Source organism: Alosa sapidissima, chromosome 24 (genome assembly GCF_018492685.1).
Source record: "Alosa sapidissima isolate fAloSap1 chromosome 24, fAloSap1.pri, whole genome shotgun sequence".
Classification (NCBI taxonomy): Eukaryota; Metazoa; Chordata; class Actinopteri; order Clupeiformes; family Clupeidae; genus Alosa; species Alosa sapidissima.
The window spans coordinates 2,857,471-2,885,123 of NC_055980.1; the positions used below are offsets into that span (position 1 = coordinate 2,857,471).

The 27,653-nt window shown below is 42.0% G+C and overlaps 4 protein-coding genes across 4 annotated transcripts; 1 reads left to right on the plus strand and 3 right to left on the minus strand.

The window, feature by feature from the left end:
* Positions 1-283: 283 nt before the first annotated feature.
* On the minus strand, positions 284-5,066 carry mmp21 (matrix metallopeptidase 21). Its single transcript, XM_042083274.1, has 7 exons — positions 4,604-5,066; positions 3,533-4,241; positions 3,099-3,238; positions 2,665-2,806; positions 1,658-1,915; positions 1,186-1,358; positions 284-804 (listed from the first exon to the last, which is right to left on the minus strand). The coding sequence occupies exons 1-7, from the start codon at positions 4,754-4,756 to the stop codon at positions 496-498; spliced, it is 1,884 nt and encodes a 627-aa protein (XP_041939208.1). The 5' UTR covers positions 4,757-5,066; the 3' UTR covers positions 284-495.
* A 132-nt stretch (positions 5,067-5,198) lies between these two features.
* uros (uroporphyrinogen III synthase) lies at positions 5,199-10,227 on the minus strand. Its single transcript, XM_042082129.1, has 10 exons — positions 10,080-10,227; positions 9,672-9,756; positions 9,453-9,536; positions 9,234-9,330; positions 8,711-8,782; positions 7,730-7,804; positions 7,541-7,624; positions 7,094-7,179; positions 6,420-6,518; positions 5,199-5,926 (listed from the first exon to the last, which is right to left on the minus strand). The coding sequence occupies exons 2-10, from the start codon at positions 9,732-9,734 to the stop codon at positions 5,807-5,809; spliced, it is 780 nt and encodes a 259-aa protein (XP_041938063.1). The 5' UTR covers positions 9,735-9,756; positions 10,080-10,227; the 3' UTR covers positions 5,199-5,806.
* A 281-nt stretch (positions 10,228-10,508) lies between these two features.
* Positions 10,509-14,785, plus strand: LOC121699750 (BRCA2 and CDKN1A interacting protein). Its single transcript, XM_042082128.1, has 7 exons — positions 10,509-10,799; positions 11,067-11,141; positions 11,270-11,350; positions 11,437-11,523; positions 11,704-11,891; positions 13,010-13,175; positions 13,493-14,785. Exons 1-7 carry the CDS (start codon positions 10,656-10,658, stop codon positions 13,661-13,663), a joined length of 912 nt encoding a protein of 303 aa, XP_041938062.1. The 5' UTR covers positions 10,509-10,655; the 3' UTR covers positions 13,664-14,785.
* Positions 14,229-27,621, minus strand: dhx32a (DEAH (Asp-Glu-Ala-His) box polypeptide 32a). Its single transcript, XM_042082125.1, has 11 exons — positions 26,957-27,621; positions 24,818-25,011; positions 21,020-21,395; positions 19,894-20,127; positions 19,565-19,658; positions 18,844-18,993; positions 16,813-17,004; positions 16,361-16,501; positions 15,303-15,493; positions 14,929-15,119; positions 14,229-14,537 (listed from the first exon to the last, which is right to left on the minus strand). The coding sequence occupies exons 1-11, from the start codon at positions 27,230-27,232 to the stop codon at positions 14,348-14,350; spliced, it is 2,229 nt and encodes a 742-aa protein (XP_041938059.1). The 5' UTR covers positions 27,233-27,621; the 3' UTR covers positions 14,229-14,347.
* Positions 27,622-27,653: the final 32 nt, after the last annotated feature.

A 27,653-nucleotide genomic window follows, 5' to 3' on the forward strand; every position in this document is an offset into this window, starting at 1 on the left:
TAGCAGAGTATTAGAAACTCTGCTTTTAAGAAAAGGCCATTTGCAAAATATGGTGCTATCAGAGGGAAGCCAACAACCTAGAACATGCTGTTCATTTATCTTTCATTGATATAGTCTGTGAAATATTATACACAACAAATGGACCAAAAATAAATGATTTAATAAATTATATTTAAGAAAGCCAACATTTCTGTTTTTGTCCACATATGGTATACAGTACAAACATGTCCATGTATTTATATTTTTACAGAACCTGTACATACTTGGAAATCATTTAAAGTATATTATTAATACATATAATATATAATATATAAACACTGAAAATAAAGACAGAGTTGAAGGATATGTGGGCTTGTCCCCTGATATATAAATTTGCACTACTGTTTTCTTGGGATCATAATGGGTTCCCATTTGAAATGGATACCAAAAAGCAAATGTCAACACCTTAACCAGTCCTAAAGGTTGGCAGAACATTTTGTATGTTGACACAGATGTTCACCTGCGAGCTATCCTCAGTGCGGTGCTGTGGACATTGCAGATATCAAACCACTGCTGGTCAACTTCCCGGTGTGGCAGTAGGCTATTGTAAGGCAGTGAAGGCTTCCTCCTGCGATCTCTGCTGCCAACCACCTTCCAGTACCTGGTGTCCTTCAGTAGGAAAATGGCATTGTGTGTGTAAGAGAAGTAAGCTACATCCAGGTTAGCAACAGGATGGTCACCAGGCAACACTGCCGGGAACACCTGTGTGATCTTCTTTGGGTACCCCATTGCCAAGCGCTTGGCTTTCACATCAAAGGCATACACCTACAAAAGAAAAATATGTCAGAAGAGGTTCTTTCTATCTTGGTTGTCCTCGCAAAATAGAAATGAATTACAATGCAAAACTGCATAATAATGAAAAAATGAAAATTATGTTCTTTCAGGAAATCATTTCTGTCAATAATATTGCTCACATAAGTACAGTATTGTGAGAATTAATATTTTTGTGAACAAATCTTTTTCTTTTCACCTAAAATGAGGTTGTAGGTTAAGGATGCATGCACTTACTACTGGTACTCTTACTACATGTTCTTTCATCAAAGAATTTCTGTTGACATAAGTATTGTGAGAATTATTAATGCTGTGACCAAATCTCTTTGTTTCACACCTGAAATGAGGTTGTAGAAAAAAGATGCATGCACTTACTAGTGCCCCTCTGAAGAAGTAGACGTGAGAATCTCTTCTGTCATAAAAGGCAGTGTCGATGGGGCTGGGCACCCCAGGGAAGCCTGCGGAGATGGGCCTGGGGTAGCGCTGACCCTCCTCGTCCTCTGTGTATACCTGGTCATTCTCATTCTCATATCTCCAGAACTGAGTACCTGCCCGGCATAACCAATGTGTTGGAGAGCATTTGCACAAGAGCAGCACATCTTTTTAGCTATTCAGTGCCACTACACACTGACAGCACTGCTGCGGAGAATCAAGAGGCTGAAAACCCAGCTGCGCCAAGGTCGCTCTGTGGCAGACAAACAGTGCTCTGGGAAACCTCGGCTTTATTTTCAGCTATTCTTTTCATTCCAATAAGCAGTGCCATTATAACACTGACCATGGTCATTCCTGGGCTCATATTTCATGACCTGGGACCTGGGGGGTTTTGTGGGATAGATTATTAACCTACCTTTGAAGAAATAGATGGCATCGATTCCACGCGTCCACACGTGAACGTGCGCATCCACACCGCTGGCTGGTATGCCATGCCATCCCACCTGTACAGCCACAGGGTCACCGTAACGTGTGCGGTTGTTCCGGTTCTCATACAGCCAGTACCAGCCATCTCGCATGAAGTACGTGTTGAAACGGATCCTCACCTCCCCATAGGGAGTCCTCTCCTTCCTGATCCAATCAAACACTGTGCTAAAGCGACCCTTACAGCTGCCTATAGGATTGAGAGAGTGAGCGAGGCAGTGAGATGGAGGCTTCCAAGAAACACATTGTGTTTTGCAATAGCATGGCATAGCATAGTATATATAGTATGGTATATGGATAGTACTGTATAAAAATGGAAAATAAGTGTGAGTTGTTATTGCTGAGAACAGTAGCACACGCTGTGAATATATGTTCTGGTAGTTGGGTCTTATACAAAGCACAAATTTAGCCCTACTTGAATGTGCTTTAATCTGAGTGACTAGTCTTTATTTATTCAGATGCACTGCAGGCTGCACTGCAGACGCATGGCAGGCTGCTCAGAAGTGATTACATTCATGTTCAAATTAATGGCAGAGAGGTTTGATGGAACATCAAATTATATGTTGATGTATTCAGGCCTGAAAGTGCTGCTGTATTCTTTATTTGGTTTCCTGGGCTATACAGATTATTATCTTTAATGAATTGTAATCTGAAGAGATCTTTTACATAGTGGTTTGGTACAAAGGCTGATTCGCATATGAATGTTATGATCTGGCATAATGTCATGTGATGAGAATTGGTGTAGAAATTAAGATAAGATTCGACTGACGTGTATTGACGTCATCAATGGGGCACATTGAGGCAATAAGGATTTATTTTCCCTTCTCGACTGTGTTTCTGAGGTTTGTGTAACACAAAGCACATTCTCAGCAGATTTACACTGATTATAGATTTGACCTAAAGAGAGAGGGAGGCTTTAAAGACAGGGGCATGCTGTACCGTAAAGATGCTGAATGGCTTTCCTGTCTTGCCAGTCGAGCTCAAAGCTGGACTCCTGGGGAAGGTAGCTGGGCTGCATGATGGACCCAGGCTTATAGATATGTGGCAAACCCAGCACATGACCAATCTCATGCACCGCCACCTGTGGAGGCACACTCAAAATAATCACCGCTTGGCCAAATACAATTTGGTATTAGTACATCAGTATGTACCATCAGCATACAGTATATAATGCATGTGAGCCAGGACTCTCAGCCTTGTGAGTATTCGGTTTGCCTTCTCTACAATCCAACTATAGCTTTCACAGAATGAACTCATTTTAGTTCCAGTGTGCCAAGAGACAAGTCAAGTCAAGCCAGAAGTAAACTATATTCCCTACATAGTTGAATTGCTCTGTAAAAGACTGAATTGTGGCACGTGCGTCATGGACTCACTTTCAGCAGGCTGATCCCGTCCCCAGCGTTAGGGGCGGTGAAATGTTCATCGTCATCAAAGTGTATGTCTCCAAGGAACCACGCATGAGCAAACTCCCGCCCTGCGCCATCAAATCTCTGAGTGCAGCCTAAGTGTCGCCCTGTGGAGAGAATATAAAGGGCTGTATTAAACAGAATTGATTCATTAGAGGGCAGAAGTGGACTACACTGAGTGGATTAAATTACTTATTATCTGGGTAGAATGGTTGAAGACAAAAAAACCTCACAATAAAAATGCAAATTGTGAATTTGAGCCAGGGGATGCAGTTCATACACTGCATTAATAGGATTAATAAAACAAAACAAATTATTTGTGTAAGCCACCCATAATGGAGGGTAACATTGAAATGTGAAAATGTACCAATATGCCAGAAACAATGTGACATATGCCAAACCTGTTCCAAAGCCCAGCCTGATGTCAATGTCCTCCAGAGGAGAGCGTGAATCCTCCACAAACTTGAGAGGAGAGACCTCACTCCACATCCTGAAGGCCAGTCTGAAGATGTACCTCTGATCGTCAATGGACAGCTGGCTACTGTAGCCCTCCCCAATAAGCCTCCACCTCAGCAGCATCTTAGAGAAGGCCATGTAGCCCGTCTCTCCCTCCCTTCTTCTCCTGCTCTTACCCAACAAGGCAGCCAAGTGGCGTTTCTTACGAGAGAGCCTCCGACTATGAGTATGGTCCTGTTTTGTATCCATAGTTCTGTTATCAGGATCCTTGATTTGTTGTTGGTCAGTTTCAGTGCTGTTACTGTGCTTACCGCTGTCCCCATCCGTTGTGGTTGTATTATGCTCAGCAGTGGTGTTGGAGTCTGCCTCTTTATCAGGAACCCCGCAGCGTGGCTTATTCATGGCGGCTTTGGTGGCATCATCAAACAGGCCTGTCACAGGCAAGCCTGTCACCCTCTGGAACTCCTTGAGAGCGGTTATGAACTGTGTATTCCCAGTGGGGTCTTTGTCATTACCTGACCACAATGTACGGTCTCCTTCTTGGATGAGGGACATCATGTCTCCAGAGGCAAAGTCTCCTGATGATTCATCCTTATCCCATTGATTGTCTTCCCACTTTACCGGCTTTATGAAGCCATATTTGGAGAGAAAACCCTGGAAAAATTAACATTACAATACCAACTTTAGTGACAAACGATTAATGTATGACATGACTTGGTGATAAACTTGTTTTGCCTACATGCCTACATTAAAATAAACTCATTACACTCTTAAAACGTATGTGTTGAAAACAACACAACTTGCGTTGTTTTAACACATATCTATGTCCAGATAGGGACAACACATTAGTTTTAAGAGTGTACTTGTGAGTAGAAGGCCTTCAATAACGCAAGGCCCATTTAATTTGGCATGTCATCACCTAGTCGTCGCAGGCCTACTGATGAAAATCATCACACAAACTAGGCATGCAAACAACTAGCCTACTAGTAGCCTACTAACATAGAAGACGACATTACCTCTGCTGTGTCCTTATCCGTAATTAGCTCTGCTTGATGTGAAGGGGGTATCACTACATCGGAATGGTCACGATTATGGAAGAGTTTCTCCGCAAACCCTGCGCCGATGATGGTCGAACTAAAGAAAGAGATCAGCTGTACAAGTGTAAGCATCGTTGTGTGCGTATAGTCTACAACAGAAGATAGTACTGTGGACTAGTTCGTGTCGAAGGATTCACTGCAAAGTTGTAAACTCTGCTTGCATTATATGCGTCCACCGGATGCTCCACCTCCGGGATAACCTACTGGCACAGTAAAAAGCCTCTCATCCTCCCCTTTCCAACACCTCATTGCCAAAAACTTGGCAAGTTTTCGAGAACTTCTGTCACCCCTGTAGAATTTGTTAGGATAAGATGAGCCATATCAATGTAGACATAAAAGTCATCACAATTTATTCTTTTCATTTTCAAACGAACGCTGAACTGGTTTAGCCTATTTCTAATTTAGACCTATAAGGGTTATTAATTTCAAAAACTGGACAACATTAAATATAAGTGTACTGTAACTAGGCAACCAGTCTAATCGTGTTGATATCATACAAAATAAGACACAAATGTTGAAGGACGAAAGGATGCTTTATTTTTATAGCATTTCTGAAAATTAATCAAAGCAATTTCATGTCAGTCTCAACATCTTCCTCATCATCATTGGAAAAATGACAGACTTAATAAGGCATAAAATACAACACCATAAACCCATCAGTAGTGCAACACCACTAGTGCATCAGATTTCACATTGAACAAATAAATAACAAACACATCAATCAGTTGTCAGTGGGACCAGATGTGACAGTAAAAACTGATACTGAATGTACGGCTACAGCAAACAGTACACGATATGAGGTGAAGGAGCCACATTGCTACTGAAAACAGCTGCTAGCCTATAACAGCTAGAGCAAGGTGGTCATCGGTGTGTACATCTACAGAGCTGCCAACTCACGCATTGACTGAGATTCATTCATTTGATTGGCTCCACACCTCAATCCAATGCGTGAGGGTTGGCAGCTCTGCATCTATGGTAAAAATTATTATATTCGGTGAAATGTCATCATCGTCTCAGTTTATCTAAATTATGTAACAGATTTATGTATATATGCATATAAGAGTGTGGGCATTTATGTTGGCTCCATCGAGTGCTGAGTGATTGAAAGTGATGGCTGAGTCTCTACAGGGCCTGAGCTATGGCTGCTGCTAGGTGCTGAGCAGTGGGCTTCTCTGCAGAGCCACTCACAGGCAGCCCCTCTGCTGACAAAGCATCTGCTGTGGTGGGGCCGATGGCTGCAAACTGGAACAAGAAGAAAAGTTAATGTATATCACGTATACACCAGGTAATAACAATGACAACAGGGAAGACAACAATTTCATGTACAGCGTTTGACTGCTAAACAGGCATAAAGCAAGGGAGATTGTTTAGGCAAAATGCACAAAGGCAGCTGAAACGATCACAAGTTAGATGGAATGAAAGAGGTTGGGGTGTAATGTGATGTAATGATTCCCCACTCCATCTTTCACAATTACAATTATGGAGATTCCTTGAGTTTTGATGAGAAAAAAAGCTAAACAACATTAAGGATTGATTTGGAGGAGTGCTGGTAAGTGTTGATCAGTATGCCAGCAGGGCCGTGTCTGCGCCAACGCTGGCGGAGGCTTGCAGCTGCTGTGAGAGTGCATGTACATCCAGCAATTACACTGATGCCTGCTGCCCTGAGAGCCTGTGCACACTGGAGAGCCGAGTGCCGCTGGTGGGCATTTATCTCCGCGGGGAGTGTGGTCAGTACCTTAATCTGGCTCAGCTGAGGCCCGGCCAGCCTCCGCACTGTCTCCAGGCAGAACTTCACCCCCGACGGACTGAAGAAAGCGACGCTGGCAGGAACACCCTGTAAGCGCATTTGTGCAACATTGTGTTTATGAAACATAATGACACAACTGGTTTAACATTGTGTTAATGAAACATAACGGCACAACTGGTTTCATTCTGATCCTGACACAAATTGCAGATGAGCTCTGAATTAGAGTACTGGGAGGAGAACAAATCAGAAAATGAACAGACATCCTGAAATGCTGCCATAAGCTTTCAAATCAGTAAGGGTTCAATAAAAGTATCTGCAGTCTACTAGACTAGGACTCATCTGCATTCATTTATGCATGGAATGTGTAGGATTATATTTGAAAGCGGTGTCATAGAGTCACTGGTGTTGAATTTCTGGGTATTAATATAGTAGGTATACTATATAATGTATGGCAGAATCAATACCTTCTGCAGCTGAGAGCAATACAGAGGTTAAAAGCAAGAGACCGTCACAGTGGGAGGTCTCCATTATTTACCAACATTATTTACTCGTCTCCTCTCAATAATTAAACAATGCATTATATCATTAATAATGACCTAGCCAATAGTGTTCATGGCTGTGTAGTGGAGACTCTCGGTGTGTTTACATATCTTACTGTTTACCTGCTGGGTGAAATAATTGGTCAGGTTTTTCTCCAAGTCTGGATGTTGTGCTGTCTGATAGACAGTACAGGTCTCCAAAGGGATCCCTTCCGAGGAAGGAAACAAGAAAAACAAGGCGAGTAAAAACACTCACATTTGCAGAGCTATATTCGACATATATAGCTGGCAATTACAGTTGCCCTTGGGGAGTTAGTCACTGTGAGTTTCAGAATATTGCTGTGTTGTCAGGACAGAGGGTATTAAATTAGTCTGCATGAGTCCACAAATCCCTGAACTAAAGTGGTATGTACAGTGTATATTATGCTGCACAAATATATTTGTGACCAGCCAGTAAGGACAGGCATATCACTAGGGGCTGTTAGAAAAATATATTATATTTCTTTTTTTAAGCAGACATTGCCTAAAGCATAATTGGCCTTTTCATCAACTTGAAAGAGCTGCCCTTACGGTTTTCTCTCAGTGCTGTTGGCAACACCTCCCTTTTGATGGAGCCACATGGAAAAAAGAGTGGCATTATACTAGGGTCTTCCCCTGCCACACACACATTACATAAAGAGTTAATACAGCACATGAAAATAGTTGGAAAAAAATGCATTTATGGATAGCTATAGCAGAGATGACAATTTGCTTTCATACTTTCAAGAATGAGGCGTGACAAAACATCTGCAGTCCCTGTGTCCTCTCCCACAGGGGATAAACCCAACTCCTCCACTGAAAACCATAACAAAAGAAGGAAGGAATACATCATTCATTATTTACACGCCATGCAGGCAGTGTACATCACAAAACACTTGAGGCAAAATATTGAACATTTCTAGAAGAATCATGTCTCAAGATTCATATTTTGCCATTGCACACAGTCCTCTCTAACCAGCTTTACAGTTGTTACTTTTGATGTCAAACTGTGAAAGTAAAATACAACATATCCGTCTTGATGTGTAAACATGTTTGTAGTTATCACTGTTCCATCAAAAATTCAGTAAAGTCTAAAGCTTTTCTGCAGTGAAAATGACTGACCCAGTTCAAGAAAACAAGCAATCACAATGTCGTAAATGGCACAGGTAGTGATCAGGTGCTGGGGCCTAACATGGACATTGCGCCTGGTGCCCAAACAATAGTGAATGAAAGGAAACAAACACGATGGGTGATTGGCAAGGCTCTCGCACTTCGACAGCACGCTGTGACCTGTTTAACTCCAGCCCTTGGTTTCACTAGAACATGAGGTAATTGCACCAATAGATTCCACAAGTGTGCAGGTGCCTGTGCAGCATCAGGCCTCTTCAATTAGCGGCTCATTAGCTAATGTACTGAAGAAGGAAGCAGCAGGGAAGTGTGAATAGCACTGAACTGTGCTAGCACGCCACTACAGCACAGGCTCTCCTGTCACACCGCCACAGCTGGGTTTACATAACAGGAGATTATTACCTTTTTGTCTACCCCACTGAACAATTTGCGCACATCATGAAATATTATTTAAAATGAAATACATACAGATTCATGAAAGGAATCTGAGAATATGTGTGAATGAGACACATAGGCTATTTTGTTTTAAATCAACTTGACAAGCTATGTTAGGCCAATAGGAATAAACAGTGAATTACTCAGAGTGGATCTTACCTAATGAGGCAGTAGCCTTCCCAACAACGTAGATTGCTTTTGCATTCCATTTGTTCCTCAAATTCTCCCATTCTAATGCAAAAGGAAGCACTTAGTTTCACTCAAAATACAAACGGTTAATGAATAAAGAAAAAAAAAACAACAGTAAAGAATAGATAGGAATATCTGCACTGAATATTGAATTTGACAAGCCTTATAAGGTTAAGGCTGACATCTAGTGGATACCTTTGGCATTTCTAATTTGACATGGAGGCTTGTTTTTACTAAAGTTTATGTGCAGAAATATCATTCTTGGAGGTGCAAACAAAATCAAGGTTTTGGTTGATTTGACCATTTGTTTGCACCTCCAAATGCATGGCATACCTGGTTACTGCCCCAAAACGCCCATAAATGCCCGTATGTTTGTGTGAAAGAATAGGTGATTAAGGTTTGTAAGTAATTATAATAAATCACTTTTGTAGGCCTATGTAAGGTGCAAATAAATGAACTTCAGAGGAACAATATATCTCCTTCTATATCTTACCCATCTTCTTGTTATTGGCATCTAAACACATCTTCACTGCTTCCACTGCTCGTGGGCTTGTAAAAATAAGTCCCCCATACTTCTCTGGCTGAAAAACCTGCCAATTGAAGCGGTGAGAAGAGCTTACCTCACACAGTCACATAGTCAAATCCATTTTTCATACAGTACAATCATGGTAGCAAGATCAACTTGAAGGACAGCACAACAATTCATACAAACCTTTTCAGATAATGTGTCTAAAGACACAAATTTGAAAGAGAGCACAGGGATCAGGGTGGCTTTATGTCCAAAAGCTGACAGCTCCTAAAAATAATCACAGAAAGGACTAGGCTTATTCTGATGAGGGTAATGCATTCAGTTTAATCCTTGTAACTACAACCTAAGCTTGATCTTTAACCACAGCTCTGAGACTATGGGCACAACTCCATCCGCATGTACCTTGATGTATGGATCTGGTCCATTCCCCCCTTCTCTTGGTTCTTTCAGAAGCAGAATGTTCATGTCTTCTGGTGTGTTCAGTGTGCTATGGAGAGGCAGTGTATGTGTGGAGGTTGTCAACAATACTTTTACATTAAGAACTGACCAGGGCAGTTACTGCAATTTAATCTCAAATGACACACAACTGACTGTCAGAAACTTGCAAACCATGAATAAGGGGTTTACGCCCAATACAGTGGACTCCTGATAACAGGCAGAAGGCAGTCACTTGCGCTTACTGACTAACGGCAGATGACAACAGAACTAAAATTCGTATAGGACTTCTACCATAACGCTTGGTTGGACTCTTTACAATTGTTATTGTCACAAGAGGAATGGAAGTTTGCTTGCAACATGCAATTTCTTTACCTATGCGCATCACTTTATGTCCTTTTGAGCTATTCATCTGGCTCCTTATGTACCGGTACCGCAAAGGGCCTTCTGCATTCGGATATTACAGTAGTATTTTTCTTGCCCCTTCGATTTCCTCTTTTCTCGCTAGAGGAAGCGGCTGAGTACAATTGACTTTATGTAAGGTGACGTTTGCAAATATTACACATGATTTCAGACTTGATAGAAAACCTAACTGATAAGTCTTTATTTATCTCAATATAGCACAGTTTAAATGTATTGAATTCTACATTGAACGCTATTTCTGGAACATTATTCTGGGAATATATAAAAGCACGCTCCTCTCACCCCTGTATGCGAATGGTATATTCCAATTCTCAGCCATTTTCACAGCTGACCTCTGAGGAAAACGTCGACATGAAGGCTCAATATAGTTGTACTTCCATTGGTTTCATTAGTGTACAGCTCGAGCCAAAATGGTGGACAATGCGCAACAGATTCACACTACCGCTGACATACGGATACATTTAACCTTTGACCTTTCCCCAGTTTCACGGCGTGGAGTTGTTGGTGTGCTCTACTACAGGCTACAGCATGGCTTCATCAGCGAAAAGGCGAGCAATTGGTGTGGGGAAAAATCCTGATGAAGATGAAGGCGACAGCTCAGATGAGAGAATTGACGACGACGATGGAGACTCAGAAGAAGATAGTGATGAGTCCGAGGAAGAAATCAACGAGGTAGGCTAACGTCTTCACGATAACACTTGAAGCTAACATTCGTTAGCAAGCTAACGAGCATCATGGAATAGTGGTAACGTGACACCTAGGCTAATTAATGTAATCTGAACATATCCTAACTTTTAATGTTAACACCAAGCGTTGTTGACTCATTGGCATCAGGAACCTGTCATTGTGTAGATACTATTTGACATTTGTTTATGCGTGCTGGTAACCTGTTTCCATTAAATTAATATTACTGAAACTGTAAACTGATGTCCATTTCAGGAGGTGGTAGTAGATTTTGAGGCTCACACAATATCAGACAATGACTTCAATGGGATAAAGAAGTTGCTACAACAGGTAATCTGTCAAAGGTGTCACTCTATTTACCTCCCGTTTACCTCAAAGCTGCTTGAATGAAAAAAAAAAAAAAAAAATACGTAAATGAACACATACTTAATAGGCTAATGACTCATGTCCACCCACAGTTGTTTTTGAAGGCCCACGTTAATATGTCTGAGCTCACTGACATCATTATCCAGCAGAATCACATTGGAAGCGTCATTCGGGTAAGATTAATATGCCTACATATAATATTGTCAAAGAACCTGCATTTTTTTTATGGCAATGATTGACTTGTAATCATATGCCTCAGCAAGCAGATGTTCCTGAAGACAGTGATGATGATGATCCAGACGAAGTTTTTGGCTTCATAAGTATGCTGAATCTAACGGAGAGAAAGGTAAGGGATATTGTGTTTGTTATGCTTTATTGTGTGCAAAGTGTCACTAAGTGGGACTTGGTCATATTTGAATTAGATTATACTATTGCTGATGATGCTTGTTCAATGTGTTGTATATCAAGACTGAATGCTGGCAAGTAACCAGAATGCAATTTCCTTATTTTGTCCTGGGCCGTGCAGGGTGTGGAGTGTGTGGAGCAGATTAAGGAGCTGGTTCTGGCCCATTGTGAGAAGGCTTGTCCCCCCACCGTCACTGAGCAGCTTGAGAAGGCCTTGAATGACACGACCAAACCGGTGGGGCTGCTGCTGAGCGAGCGCTTCATCAATGTGCCCCCCCAGATCGCCCTGCCCCTCCATAAGCAGCTCCAGTGAGTATCCCGCACACCTTCCATTTTCAGGCTCTTACACTTGTCTGTGAGAGGCTCAACATGTGAGAGTAGATGATTCCTATTTGAAATTCATTGCAATAATGCAATCCATTGTATTTGAAATTGACATAAAAATGGTTACAAATTAAAATATAATTGTGCCTGAAAAAATATGATAAGAAAATGTCAGTTACTCTATAAGTCTGACCTCAATATCCTAGTTACAAATTATTTATAAAATTCATTCTGTCGGCATTTGACTAGATTTTTAGATGCTGCTGCCGGTGGGCGACCTTTATTGTTAACTTGGTCATTCTAGGTCTACATCATAAAATGTAAAACTGGTGAGCTGATTCCCGTTTATTGTACTGATGGGCTTTTTGAAAGTGATCCTAAGGGGCTAATGGCTGGACCAAGGTTATTGTTTACATTGTTCTTTTCAGCAGGGAGAATGTAATATGTTCAGCAGGCAGCTATAATAGTATCACCTGATCCGGTAAAGTCTTCATCCAACCCTGTGGCCCAGATATGATTATTCCTCCCACAGATGGACAGCTGGATACCAAATCCAGATTCTGTTTCAAACTAATCTCCTGCCAAGTCATCAGACTATGTAGCCTAGCAAGATGGCTAGCTCACTCAAAAATGTGAACCTTGTAACCGCAGTCATTTTGATTAGTATTTTAGACTGAAAATGAGTCAGATGTTTGGGCCTACAGTTTTAAAAGATAAACATCTGAGTATCCTTATGTCTGTACCTCCATAAAATAGTTGTCGTGGACCCAGTCAGTTTTCATGGTCAATATAGGCCAGCTAAAATGGCTGCTTTGCTGCTCCTTTATCCACTTCCTCTTTGTTTATATATTTTTTGGTATTCATCATCGTCTGTCATAAACATTTTGGTTAGCCTTCAGTCTGTGTTCTCTGTGGTAGACAACAAACTCTGTATCAGTTATAGTTCAAAACTATAAAATATGGACAAAACAGACCTCATCATAGACCAGAATACATGGACAGGACATTTTGAAATGTATTTAACAAGTTTAACAGCCACAATATTTTTACCTTGTAATCTATTTACTGACAAGTAATCTGATTATGTTGTCTTTCTAATGCAGAGATGAGATTTTAGAAGCACAGAGGACCAACAAACCCAGTGGGAAATGCCATTACTGTCTGATGATCAGCAAGACCTGCAAGGAGGTGAAGAAGACCATCCCTAACAGAGGAGCCCCAAAGGAGGATATGATGTTTGTGAATGCAGAGGAGGAGTTTTTCCATGAGGTAAGTCTACAAGTATGAGCAGTTAGACACAGCAAGAGCTGACACAAATGTGATGTTCAGTGCACTGTTATCGTGGCCAAACATAATATTATCACAATTATACAAACTAAACAAACAAAAATAATAATAATAGTAAGGAAATGTATGTATTTTTATACAAATGAAATGCATTTCTACATCAGTTCATTTTAGCTTAAAGAAGTATAAGGTGGTGAATTAGAATATTGGATTCTGCAGTTTGTCCTGTTTAGTAATGCAAAAAGTAATTGTTTAGTTTGTTAAATTTACCAAGCACTTTTTGAAATTCTTTTCTTCAGCAAGCATCTGTAAAGTTCCAGTACTCAGTCCAGGAGGAGACAGACTCATGCCTGAGTGGAAGGTGGTCGTTTGATGACGTGCCGATGAAGCCGTATCGCACGGTCATGTTGGTCCCCATGGACAAAATGGGAGTTATAATGGACAAACTCAAGGAGTACCTCACTGTTTGATCTACTTTTCATATGTTGTATAACTATACCTTCATACAAACCTCTGGACCTTTAAAAAAAAAAAAAAAAAGTGTGACCGACGCTGAAAGTTTCTTAGTCCATTGGATGGTTTCTCTTCACCTCATTAAGTCCAACTGCATTGGAGTTTGAATTATGTTTTTTCTAACCTGGTCAACCAATTAAGGCCAAGTGGTAGTCTTAGACAGGTATTGAATCATTTGTGTAAATTCATATTGTCACTTTCCTGAAATATAATTATTTTTGAAATTATTTATCTCAGACTTGAGATGAAAGTCTGAGATTCCTCAAACCCAGTGAAACATTTTTCTGCGGCTCAATGCATTAAACAAATCAACTTCTGTAGTCGATAAGTGCAATAATTTATTCATCTGTCATTTGTGTAAATACTAATCACAGAATAGCTGAAAATAATTCAACCTCTCCAAGAAAACTTTCTGTACACTAGAAGTCCAAAATTTATGTACATGTATGTTCCAAAAACCATTCAGAAATTGCATATTAAAATGCAATACAGTATATTCCTTCCCTGAATACATGTTTTTTCATCTGCAACATGTCCTACATGAGACATTTAACATTTCCACAGAAGGACAAATGTGCAGACATGCTTCATAGTTCATTTTGGCAACTGGTCTTCAGATTCTGAGTGCAGTATGAATAGTTCTACTGGATCACACATCTGTCATAAGACTGTGGCTCTGGACAGTCTGTTTGTGTGGTGATGGCCTGTGAGGTCTGGTTGTTGTCCTTGCAGCTGCCAGGGCCTTCATGATCCATGATGCACTGCAGTATGTCTCTGCTCTCACTTGACGGCAGATTGTAGAAGAAATACTGGGGTGCCATCTGAATGAATCTATGGAAGGACGACAAAATCACTCAACCCATTTTACTGAAACCATATTTTCAGAATGATATACATTTACCAGATTAGTTAATGTGAATTTAATCTGGGTTTGTTTTTTACACCTAAAAAAAAAAAAAATCCCTTATTTTGGAAAACCACAAATCCCTTCAGTTCTGGGAACTGTAATCTCCAAATTCCCACTGTAATACAAGACAGCAGATTACATATCCAAAATAAAAAATACTGAATTGTTTACAGTTTTGTTGTGAGCTACTGTTTTTTCCCAATGAATATTATTTAGTGTTCCACTCAATACAGGACACACACACACCTGCGTTCCCTTATGTCATAACTGAGTAGAGCGTTGAGAGTTGAAGGGGATCGGAACGTGTTGACTTACGCTTCAGGGGAGATTTGAGACACGGTGCGGATGCAGTTATTCTCAGACAGGGTGTACTCATGGAAGAGCACCCACTCGGGCAGACCCAGTTTGTGTGCTTTGGCTCCATAGCTGGACAATGGATGGACTTGAGCTATGTGCTTGTTGGAGAGCATGAAGTAAGTCCCTGAGCCATCTACATCTCTGGCAATCTGAAGGAATAGGAGTTCAGCAAGTATTAATATACTGATGGATCATGCATGTAAATTGTGTTAAACGGTTGTGAATACAGAGCTGTATCTCTAAAAACAAAGAATAACTGTTGACTATAGAAACACTAGCACATGATAATCTTTATATTTACATTTAATCTGTCAGAGTGTATGCATGCATACCTGCATAAAGAATCCAGCCAGCAGGGCTCTCTTGACATTGAGGGTATTGGTTTTTGTTCCAAAAGCTGGCTCAGAGATGGGCAACTCGAGTCTTCTGAGGATGTCCATCAGTTCAGATCGGATGGCACCAGCGGTGTTCAATGCTTCGTAACACAGGAAGTAGTCCTGGCACCACTTCTCAGGGCTGAAGTCTGAAAGAGAGGTCTGATTAGAGTAGGAGCTGCATTCACTTTCATCTAAATTTAGTCTTCACAACTGAACTGAAATGTGCTGCCCTACTGCTGAGCATGGGGTTCCTTACTTGAAAATGGCCACCATCTTCTTATCACTAGGTCCTCAAAACCATACACTGACAGAACACTTTACTCTGATTGGCCACACATGCATGCCTGTGGGAAACAGACTTCATGGCACCAAAACAACTGGCACCAACTGGCTAAAACTAACCCCTGAAAACAGTCCAGGAGGGGTTTAGAATCTGGATTGGATTAGACATGGACGTCATTAGATAGCAGTTCTAAATAATTGAAACTGAACAATCATAGTGAAATGTGATTTAAACCACACATTTCGACCATAGGGAACAACTTCTGCTGAAACTTACTAGATCGATGCTGCCAAACTATCTTGCCATCTGAACTTTCACTGGGAATATAGTCTAGAAACCCTCTGTTGACAAGACCTTGGACGGAATTTTACTGGATCTATCAGCAAGCTTTGGGGACTGAGATAAATGCTAAAGTTACATTTGAAATCCAGCTGCAGTGGTTGTCAGCAACATGTTTGGAAAAGATGCAGCAACTGGACATGTTATCTAAAGGGAATCATGATGAGGAAACCTGGGTGAAAACCTCCAAGGCCTCCTGGATCCACTCCAATGGGAGTAAATCCAGTCATGGTAAATGAGTTTAATGAGTGTTAATCAGTAATGGTTCCCCATCACAATGAACACTCTGGAATTGTCCCAATGTTCTGACCTCTCCTTTAATAAATATTTTTCTGCAATTTCTGTCTTAATGCTATTGTTTAGCGTGATGTGGTCATGTAATCAAACTAACAGGGTTCTCTCTGGCTCTGCTTGAAGGTGTTGTAGATGTTGATGAGTGTGAAATGGTCGCCCTCTGGATGCTGGAATTTCAGGTGGCACTGCATTGCCTCAGTTGCCATGCCGACAGGTGGTTCCAAGAAGCAGCTTGGTGCTACAGGAATCAGAAACAATTAGCATCATACCAGTGTCTGGAGCGGTGTTCAAACTACTGTGCAGGAAAAATAACATGGCTACCTACAGTATGAGCTGCACGGAATCTTCTGTAAACTTGTCCTCAATAATGTTACACAATTCAGAAATCTAAAATCACACCTTATTTAGAATCTCAAACGGGGCAAACCATACAAAACTAGACAATAACAGAACATATTTTAAGTGGTAACATAGCTTACAAAAGATTAAGAATAAATTTAGAATAACTGAACGAGAACTGTAGATTTTGAATGGTTCATAAGACTGTACCTGCTAACATGGCTGCGATCGTCACCACTTCACTTACGCAGTCAAACTCACAGGAGGCCAGCAGTGACTTAGCCATCTGGGGGTCCAAAGGAAACTCTGACATGATGATTCCAATCTCTGATAAGTTCCCATCATTGTCCAATGCAGCCAGGTAATCCAACTCCTCTAGAGCCTGCATTAGACCTTCAGGATCTGAAAGAAATAAGAAGAGGGACCATTTTTTAAATTCAAAACTAAAGCACAGAGGGCACTGTGGGGACAGAGAACTTTAAAATAGTCAGTCAGTCCACCTCTAACATGTAACCAGCAAAAAGGGAGGAAAAAACAATAGTTTAGAAGTAATAGAAAACAGGGATATGTGTCTGGAATCAGGCCCGGATCTAGGCTGCTCAGATTGGGGGGCAAATAGAAATTTGCGGTGGGCACAATGAATACAATTTAAGCACAGCTTTAAGAAACTCAAATAGTCTACATGCATGCTTAGCATTTTGTGAACATTAAGGCTACTTTGACAAACTCTTAGTCAGCTGATTTTAATAATATTTACAGATATCTAGGCGATATTTGTAACATTTATTTTGTATTTGGCCTGTTATGAAATCATATATTGAACTATTTAAACACACTGTGAAACCTGAAGCCCAAAGTTGGAGACATGCATTTAGACATTGCTGCAAATGTAAAACCGGATTACTCTGGAATGGCTAACTGCACAGGGGAATGCTTTACACCTTTGTATTCGGTAAGGTCTCCTGTTTCTTCTGATATATGGTTTGTCATGTGTTCGGGAAAAATTTGAGATGAATGGGTAGGGAGACAGGCGCAGAATGTAACATGAATAAATTAAAGTTACTTTTCTCGCGAACCGTTTACCACAACAACTTGCGGCTAACATTATTTAAAAGCTTAGAAAAACACGTGGCCGCCGTAAAATTCCCACCCTGCTTATAACACAGTTAAGGAATGACCAATGTTAACAAACTAACTGGCTAGATCACCTTAGAAAGCTAACATGCACATTAGCTAAAAAACAAACCTTATTCAAAACGAGAATAATACAAACAGTAACACTACAGTTAAAGGTCTTTATTTAAACCAGCAACAAAAATCTATTTTACATCTAGTAGCCTATAACCTTTATGGAAATATAGCTAAGCCCTCTCTACTGAAGTATGAAACAGCAAGTGATGCACACAGTGTGGAATGGTAGGGGAACGCTGATGCTCCGGTATTTATACTATCCAACCAACAAATCAGCACCCTCGAAATTCAGACAGGACGAATTAGAAAAGTGTGATTGGCAGATTCAATAGCTGTCAATTAAAATTGACCAATTAGATGGGGCAGAAGAAATATTTGGGGGGGCATTGCCCCTCCCAGCCCTATTCTAGATCCGGCCATGTCTGGAATCGATGCCCTCTCCAAATCAACCCATTGAACTAGGCTCTGCTGATGAACAAAACAGAAAACTGATGATTTTCAATAGCTATTGAACCAACACAGACAAAGGTCGTACATCCCTGTACACCAGTTAGACTTCCAGTAACATTTTTAATCGCTTCAGCATCATCACCACAGTGGGCTCCACTGGGTGCATTTGGATGCGGGCACAGCACAAACATTCCAGGCCCAACCTGATGGCCAAAGGGTGGGGGAGCTTCCTGTCCTTTGTGCTGTGAGGCCTAACACAGAGCCACAGTGTAATCGCTAACAAGCCTGTAGTCTTTATGTTGCCTCTCAACAGTGCTGGCAATAAGATCCAAGCCTTCCCACACATTCGCCTCTCTGCCTCGCAACAAAGCCCCGTGGCCTGCTGCTGTCAGCTCTGCTCAGGCATGGATCACTGGAGCCACTCAGTCCCAACACAGGGCCACAGCAAGGGCCATCTGTGGCCTTGAAACAAGCCAAATGTATGCACACGAAGCACACACGCACAGGCTCGCATAGACACACACACACACACACACACACACACACACACACACCCCTATCCCATCTCTCACACTGGTCTTTCGCACAGTGAGGACTCACCTGGTCTGTTGATGAAGTCACAGTGGCCTAGGCCGGCGACCTCCATCCTCTTGAGGAACAGAACGGTGGGCACAATGCTGGACTCCAGCAGCTGGGGAGCGCTCTCTGCAGGCAGCTTGGTCTCCTCAGGGTACAGGCAGAAGCACTTCCCTGGAGGAACATTCATGACACTGATCATTCAATTATACTTGTCAATATAATATAGAATAAGCCATGGTAAAATGGAGACATAAGTTTGGCCAAACAAACAAATCAAATCCATATCCAACAATATCAAAAGGAAAAACATGTTGATCCTCCTCTAGTGCATTCTCCACCCAGCTTTCTGACAATAACTTTTATGTTTCTGTACTGAACAATGGAAACTGAAGGCAAGCTGAATAACACTAAAAAATGTGTGATTAAATGTTTTGGAACGGAAATCTATTATACGAACTTGCAAAACAATGCAAAAGCAAATTCCAATACTTGACCTGAGGCAAAAAAAACAATGCTAGGGCCTCCCCTTTATTATACATAATTATGTTCAGTTCTGTTTCTTATACCTCCCTTACTCTGAAGGAATTTTCTCAAATGCACAGCCAACCAATCTGGCTAGTAGTTATGAAAGCAAGCCTGTTTTGAGTTACAGTTCTTAAGGAGAGTGTCTTGTTATATGGTCAAATTGAACAGAGCAGCCCTTGACAGTTTACAAGGGTAAATCCTTTGAAGTGTATTCTACCTGCAGGCCTGGTCAGCTGCTTGCGGATATCAGCCTGACATCTGCTGATGGGTCTTATCACCTCTGCGTATGCCCGGACACGAGGGTTGTATACCTGTGGAGGAGCAATCACAGTCATGTCAGCTCACCGAGCCAGTCGAGCCTAGCTACGGGCATGCAGACCATGAGAGAAACACTCGGCTGTTGTTTACGCTGGCCTGGAAGGCAATGCTGAGGGGAGAAAACAGCGCTGACGGTACAGCAAGTGGGTTTGTGCCTCAAGAGACGCTCTAATAAAAAAAATACACTGCAAGCTTTTATCACACTCACAAGAAAACATCCTCACTCACATATTTCCTCTCCATTCCAGTGTCGATCACAAAGTTGAGCGAGTCCACAGCCCAGAACATGTCCTCGGCCTGACTGTGGGAGAGGAAGACTCTTCGGCTGTTCGGCTGCTCCTCAGCCATGCACGGGTCCAGCCCCAGTCTGCCCGGGTGAAGGGCCACTGGGATCAGCTGCCCCAGTCCGCCACTCAGCCTGGCCCCCTCCTTACACAGGATCCCGTAGGCACACTCCACCTCCTGTAATGGGTCAAGACCACCACAGATGAGCCTCACAGGCACCGCGTCAAATTGAGGGTGGTAAGAACAATCCGATGACTATACTTTAATGGGCATACAAAAAGGGCTTTATGGGATGTACCACTGCACTTAAAGTCTTTGGATTCTGCATAATCTGGTGACAAGTGAAAGTCTGCGCAGTTCGCACAGCATACAGTAAGCTCACTCTCAGCTTCTGAGATCAGCAAACACTGGAGAAAACCTCACTGAAGTTTCTCTCAATTAACTCCCCATTACCCAGGATCAGTTCAGCTTTCAATTATATCAGGAGAAAAACCCCAGGCTTACATAGGATATCTCAAGTAGGGGCTACTGGGGGCTACTGCTTACTGATGAACATGGACCAGGCCGCTGTATGAGGGCACAGAAGCACATAAGAGTCTTAAAAGTGAAATAAATAACACAATGATACAGAATGTACCACTATTAAGGGATTTGTTCCCATAACTGACAAACACAGCAACAATTAAAGGGCTGAGCTGGTCTGGTGTCCTGTGACTGAAGTGCATTGTGCCACGAGCACAATGTTGTTATTGTCCCTCTGTTGATATTGTCATAATTAGAGCCATGCACACAACACTCAGGCCCAAAGGCAGAGCTGCTAACATACAGTGCCAGTCAGAGCTAATGCTTACTTCCCAGGAAAAATGTATATGCCAATGTAATGCCTACATACGTCTCATTCCACTGCAACCATATGTAAATGCTATTGCAAACTCTATAGCTATAGCTCCCTTTAGCTTGTATGTATGTGGTGAGTATGTTCTGGTACAGAGCAGAGGAAAACTGATGTGTACACACACACACACACACACACACACACACACACACACACGCACACACACGCACACACCTGAGCGGAGGCTAGAAACACAGCGATGTCTCCCTCTTCCCTGGTGCGGTGGATCTCCAGTACCAGTCGGAGCGCTGGGTAGAAGTAATCCTTATGGCTCCCACTGCTGTGCACCACCTCAGCACTGTTCAGGGTCTCCAGCGTCAGCAGGGGCACGCCGGCTCCGTAGTGGCCCAGCAGGCGCTCTGCGGCTGGGGGAGCAGACAGCACCACCACTCGCAGCTCCGGCCTCTGGACCAGAACCTCCTTGAGCAGGCCCAGCAGGAGGTCAGTGCTGACGGTGCGCTCGTGAGCCTGGTCTAGAATGATGGCGCCGTAGTGCTCCAGCAGGGGATCGGACATCATGTCCCGAAGCAGCACGCCGTCTGTGCAGTACCTGGGGAAAGAGCAAGGAAACCATCACAATGCTAAAACCTCATTCCATTATGCATGCCTGCGCAGTTCACATCACAGTTATGTTGAATCATGGAAAATACTTGGGGATTATGACAGATTAGACACATTATACACATTTGCTAAAGGTAAAATCACACACACACACATGGTCCCATACACAAAGCACAAAAAACATAGAAATGTCTTTGTACAGAGTGCTACATTAACAGCAACAGCATCTCGTTATTATGACCGCCGCGCAGCGAAGCGGCGGTCATATAGGTTTACAGTAGTCAGATTTATTTTTATTTATTTTTTTCGCATGCCCAAATTTCTGTCAAGGATTCCCGGGACACTGACCCACACAAAGACCGGGGTACACGAAACTTGGTGGGCATGTAACCCCACATGGATAGCATGGAACCATCGTTTTTCGTTTTGATCTGTAGCCCCCCCGCTGGACTGGACCCCCGAAAGGAGGGTAGGGCAGACACAGTTTTCTGTGAATATCTCGAGAACCATAGGGTTTAGGAGGACCATTTTTTTGTATGTTGATCTCAAGGGGCCATGTCAACCCATTCCATAACCACTCATTTCATGTATAGCACCACCTAGTTAAAACACAAAAAAGTAAAAATGAGGTGTTGTAATTGCAGGTATCTGTGACCTAACATAGTCAAAACTGCACGGAATTGGAAGTGTAGGATTATTATGACACCCTCTGTTTTGTGGAATTTCATTCATGGGGGGCCACACAATAAATTAATTTATGTTACTATACACCAACTGGCCTGTAGGTGGCTGGAGACAGTTTTCTGTGAATATCTCGAGAACCGTAGGGCCTAGGAGGTCCACCTTTTTTTATGCATCGGCTAACTAGCGCCAGATTTTGGAGTGCAGGGGACAAGCCGAGATGGGCTATGAGACATACGTTCACACTCGGTATCATGTTTCAACACACTTTAGGTCACTATCACACCGGAATTCTCCTTTAAGGGGGCATGTCAATCCATCCCATTATCACTTATTTCATGTATAGCGCCACCTAGTTAAAAATTAAAAAGCAAAAAATTAGGTGTTTTCATCACAATATCTCTGGCTGACAAGGTCAAAAACTAACCTGACCCTAGCCAGATGAATTTCGTTCCGCTTAGCTCCGCCTAGCTTCACTCACATCCATCTGGGACCTCTTCCATTGAGAGTGATTTCTGCAACCGATTTTATGGTACAGCCAATCAGGACGCAGGGCGGGAGTTTCATAGATGTGACAAAGCGTAGAAGCGACTGTGAGACTGTTATCAGTGTCACGGGTTGGCTTCGATGTGAGTGGTTGAAGTAGCTTATTAAGTGGCTTATTCAATCATATGCAAGCATTTTTTGATTAGGCCCAGCCTTCTGAAGCAAAACTTCAATGGATCGGTTCCAGATGGATGAGTGGAGCTAGGCGGAGCGAAATTCATCTGGCTAGGGTCAGGTTAGGTCAAAACTGCACGAAATTAAAAGTGTAGGATCATTATGACACCCTCCGAATGCATGCCACGTTTTGTGTACTTTCGTTCATGGGGGGCCTTACAATAAAATAATTTATGTGTACATTTAGTGACGTACACCAACAAGGATTCCCGGGACACTGAAAGACCAGGGTACACAAAACTTGGTGGGCATGTAACCCCACATGAATAGCATGGAACCGTCGTTTTTCGTTTTGATCTGTAGCCCCCCCACTGGACTGGACCCCCCGAAAGGAGGGTAGGGCAGACAGTTCTCTGTGAATATCTTGAGAACTGTAGGGCCTAGGATGACCATTTTGTTCCGTATGTTTGCCTCCTGGGGTCATGTTAACCCATTTCATGTGCATACATGTGCACAAACAGAACAGAACACACACACACACACACACACACACATACATACACAGTAATCATACGTATGACACATACTCACAAAGTAGACATATGTACGCATGCATGCACAGGCACATACGCAGGCACACACACAAGCACGCGCGCACACACACACACACACACACACACACATAACAAACATGTACATGCACACAATTCAAGAACTTCTCAGAATTATGAACAGGCAAGATGGAGGTGGGGTTGTATAAAATTAATTTTACATGTGAAATCTATGAACTAATCATGGTTTGGTACTTGTTGTCTAGCAGATACCAGTGAGAATTGAGTGTGGATAATGCAATTTAGTGAGACAGTTAGAATCATATAGGCCTTTCAGCGTGATTTATTTTTGAGGAAAAAATGTGCTGGACTGGGCGTCGGTCATATTTTGTACCGCTCTGCGGTACATCTAGTTAATGATGCATCTGTAATGGGTGGGAAACACTTGATAACCAACATTTATTTCAACCATAACTAACTGCTTACATATTAGTTCAAACCGTTCAAAACTATTTAGGACACGCAATTGAAATGCATGAAGGTTCTTGCCATCCGTGGGTTAATCTTCCTCTCCTGGAGGTACTACGCGTGATCAGCCCCCTCACTCAGTACATGTCTTCCCTGAAGCAGAAAGACTTCAGAGTTAACTTTTCCAGATGAGCGCCTTTCCTTTGTTCTTCTCCCCACTAAAGCCTGGACATGAGAGGAGTTCTCTAATCAGCCCTGGTCTCCACAGGGTGCTTAAGGCCCCTCAAAGTCAGACGTAATGGACCCTCTATGGGGCACTCACATCACATAACTGGTCACTGTACACTGATAATCAGCAGGTCAGGTCCATGTCCAAACCATACTGTACATTCATATTACTCCTACACAATCTGGACTGTGGTCATAACATCTACATCTTATAACTTATTCCCCGTTATATATTGTTCTTAAAGTATATTCTTTTTCTTTGTTTGTTAAGCAATTATATTATGTTTACATTCCTGTCTTTTCATAGTCATAGTTAATATTTAATAATAAGCAAAGTTATTGCACTGTTCAATCCCTGCACTGTTCACTTTGCACTACCACCATTGCACACACTCTACCATAACATCTTATTATGGTCAGTCTACCAGACCTTTGTAATGTTTTCACATGCTCTTTAAATGTTTACATTTCTTTGAGTGATTTGTATGTATGTAAGATATGTGTGTATGTGTGTTTGTTGTGTTATGGTTATATAACCCGGGGCTACTGCCTCGGGATTAATAAAGTATGTATGTATGTATGTATGTATGTATGTATGTATGTATGTATGTATGTATGTATCTATCTATCTATCTATCTATCTATCTATTTTAGTGTAATAAAATATATAAAGATACTGGCAAAATCTGGATCAAATAAAATTTGGTCTAGCTGTTCTAGCATGTTCTGAAATTATCACAGGAAAAAGGTGTGTGTGTGTGTGAATTTTCTTGTTTCAGAAGCATACAGTATGTCCACTCTAACAGCAAGCATTTCCCCTCACCTGAGCACAGTGTCACTGGAGCAGCAGGTCTCCAGAGGGATGCTGTAGCCCACCTCGTGGCCAATGTTCACGTCCATCTCGTCGGCCACGCGCAGGGCCAGCTCCACAGCCTGCTGCCGGTGGATCTGCGTGCACACCACCATGCCATGCTGGAACTGCGCAGACAGACAGAACTCTGCACACCACTGGGGGATCTGCAGGTGGGCCACAGACAACACAAAACGGCTGCATTAGGACCGTGCTGCTGAAGATGCAGTAGGGCTGTGCAATTAATCAGAAGCATATTTCAATTATATTTATGACTCCCAATGATTATGAAAACAGCCTTTATTATAAAACAACAATTGTTTTGCCATATTCTGCTTTGCAACAGTGTATTTGTTTTGTCATAGTAATAAATCCAACTTTTGCTAACGGGTAAATGTTGTAATTTATTGATGTAATTAATTTTTGGAATGTTTCGAAAATGGATGGTGTCTCCATTATCATGGCATAATTGTGTTAAATAATCATGATCTCAATATTGACCAAATTTACTGTAATCATGATTTTTGCCATGATCGAGCAGCCCTAAGATACAGGCCATTCTCAGTTTCCGTATAGCCTACATGGCATTTCAGTTTCAATCAGCATATTACATAGTAAAGACAACCACACCACAGTGTACATGATCACCCTGCAGGGATTAGATGAGATGAGATAAGATAGATACGATTAGGAGACACCCTGGGGTATTATTTCACTATGACCATAACAACCATTCACTAACAGTGTCTTGTGGCAACATCATTATTGGCAATAGGATATGTTATGATTTGTGACATGACTAAAATATATATATACTATTTTGTGACATAATAGTGCACCATTATCTGCCATTAATTGCATTTGTTTCTGAACAAATATTCAACTTGACCAATCTACTACTTTTGGCAACAGAAACACTGACCAGATTTCAGAGCCCACACAGAGATACGCCCACTTGGGGAGGTCAACCCCTTGCCTAATGGAGGCACATCACAGTCTATGCCCCTAATGGAAACTGCTTGGGCAGCAAAGTGACAGCTCCAATGGATGAGGGCTTAGCAGCGGGAGGCCCCCCCCCAGACCCCTCTAACTCAGGCCAACAGCTGGACCTTTTGTATGAGCGCCGGCTGCATTAGGCCTGCTCTGAAAGCACAGGCAGACAGGACACACACACAGGCTAGCGCCTGCATCTGCTGCACCAAGCCTATTGAATGCACTAAAGACTGAGTTTATCTAGGACAAAACTAGGCTGGGGGATGGAACCCTTCTGTCAGCCTGTCTGCCTCATAGCTGCTGTGTGTGTGTGATCAACTAAATTACATTCTATTCTTAAAGTGAGAGGATATATGACAATAAAAGTGTTCAATATTCACTCACAGGGACGTCATTCACTATTTATAGATACAAATATTTAGGCATTGACAACAAAAAGGTAGATTCCAAACCTAACATTAAATACTTCACATAAAACCTGTGCAGTCATGACATAGTCAGACACGTAAGCCTAAACCTTCAAAGAAAGTTACATTTCTGTGTAAAGGGATTTGAAAGTGATTGCCACCACAAACAGACAGGGTTGATGGGATTAAACTGTCAGGATAAATAAAGGCATTAGGTAACACAGGCAGTCAATATGATTAGTGTTCTTGTTCCTTCACAAAGACTACTGACTATTTTCACAAAGCTACTGACTCCCTCTCATGTTAACCAGGTCAACTCCACAAAGGTCTGCGAGGTCATTCTGCTTGCTGTAATGTAATATGGAGTCCCTCTGGCTATATATAGACAGGCCAAGCCTACAGTCTGAACTACTTTGTTTAAGAAACTTCTATGGTAGGAAGTCGTGTTAATTTATACAGATTCACGCATCATGGTAAATATGGTTTGCCTTAGAGCTTCAAGCAAGTGCAAATAATCCCACTGTAAACGAATAGTCTACTTCATCAATAATATTTTAGATCCGCGGTCATCAGTTGCAGCCTATAGGCTATACTTTTGTGCTTCTGCCTTTTGGAAAATGTTCAAATTTTGCACACAAAGTACCACTAAAGGCAAATTCTGTCTCATCATAAAACATGCCTGAAAATACTGATGCAGAAATCATGCACTCACCTGCGAACTTTTTCCAGTTTTTGTTGTGCCTGAAACTATTACAATTTGGTTATTCATCAACAGGTCCAGGAATTCGCATCGTACTTTCCAAACAGACAGGGACTTTCTCTCTTTCAAAAGTTTGTAATAACGGGAAGAATATGGCAGACCATCAAACTGATTCAGCTCAAGATCATCCCCAAAACCAAAAGCTTCCTCAGCAGCACCATCAACAACATGAGAAAGAGCACAAAGCTCAGTGTCTGTGTGATCCTCTGAAACACAGGACTCCGCCATAATGATTGCCTATAGCCAGCCGCGAGTCCCTATGCTGAGCAAAGGAACCCGACCAGGGCATGGAGAAGTCTATAGCTTCCAGTCAGGTTATGTCCAAAGAATTGTTACAAAGAAATAGCAGAACCTATGTCTTGCAAAACCACTCGTGACTTTGTCAACCGATGATAACACAACGCCACCTGAGAGCGCGCAAACCGAGAGCGGCAAAACGCTTCGCTCAAGAACGTAAAAATAGTCTACACTTCAATAGTTTTTAACAGTTTCGTGTTTCCAAGTATATTTCTCCAAAGAGCCATTTACTTCCACATAAACAATGTTGATCCCGTCGAATTGTTACACTCCATCCCTTGGAACACGTGAACTGAGCCCGACGCTCTCACGAATGAGTTTCGAGAGCCTCGGTCTGATCATGTGGTCACTA

What these genes read in the sequence shown, in the direction of transcription:
- dhx32a (XM_042082125.1), bottom strand. Translation starts at nt 27,232, where the DNA reads ATGGCGGAGTCCTGTGTTTCAGAGGATCACACAGACACTGAGCTTTGT. An exon ending in CTGGAATGGAGAGGAAATAT is followed by an intron (nt 19,659 to 19,893) that starts GTGAGTGAGGAT and finishes GCTCCTCCACAG; the next exon opens with GTATACAACCCTCGTGTCCG. An exon ending in GCAGAGCCAGAGAGAACCCT is followed by an intron (nt 15,494 to 16,360) that starts GTTAGTTTGATT and finishes CCTCTCTTTCAG; the next exon opens with ACTTCAGCCCTGAGAAGTGG.
- LOC121699750 (XM_042082128.1), top strand. Translation starts at nt 10,656, where the DNA reads ATGGCTTCATCAGCGAAAAGGCGAGCAATTGGTGTGGGGAAAAATCCT. An exon ending in TGAATCTAACGGAGAGAAAG is followed by an intron (nt 11,524 to 11,703) that starts GTAAGGGATATT and finishes TGGGCCGTGCAG; the next exon opens with GGTGTGGAGTGTGTGGAGCA. An exon ending in AGGAGGAGTTTTTCCATGAG is followed by an intron (nt 13,176 to 13,492) that starts GTAAGTCTACAA and finishes TCTTTTCTTCAG; the next exon opens with CAAGCATCTGTAAAGTTCCA.
- mmp21 (XM_042083274.1), bottom strand. Translation starts at nt 4,756, where the DNA reads ATGCTTACACTTGTACAGCTGATCTCTTTCTTTAGTTCGACCATCATC. An exon ending in CAGGCTGGGCTTTGGAACAG is followed by an intron (nt 3,239 to 3,532) that starts GTTTGGCATATG and finishes TTCTCTCCACAG; the next exon opens with GGCGACACTTAGGCTGCACT. An exon ending in TGCCATCTATTTCTTCAAAG is followed by an intron (nt 1,359 to 1,657) that starts GTAGGTTAATAA and finishes TATGCCGGGCAG; the next exon opens with GTACTCAGTTCTGGAGATAT.
- uros (XM_042082129.1), bottom strand. Translation starts at nt 9,734, where the DNA reads ATGAACATTCTGCTTCTGAAAGAACCAAGAGAAGGGGGGAATGGACCA. An exon ending in GACCAGATCCATACATCAAG is followed by an intron (nt 9,537 to 9,671) that starts GTACATGCGGAT and finishes GATTATTTTTAG; the next exon opens with GAGCTGTCAGCTTTTGGACA. An exon ending in CCAATTATTTCACCCAGCAG is followed by an intron (nt 6,519 to 7,093) that starts GTAAACAGTAAG and finishes ATGCGCTTACAG; the next exon opens with GGTGTTCCTGCCAGCGTCGC.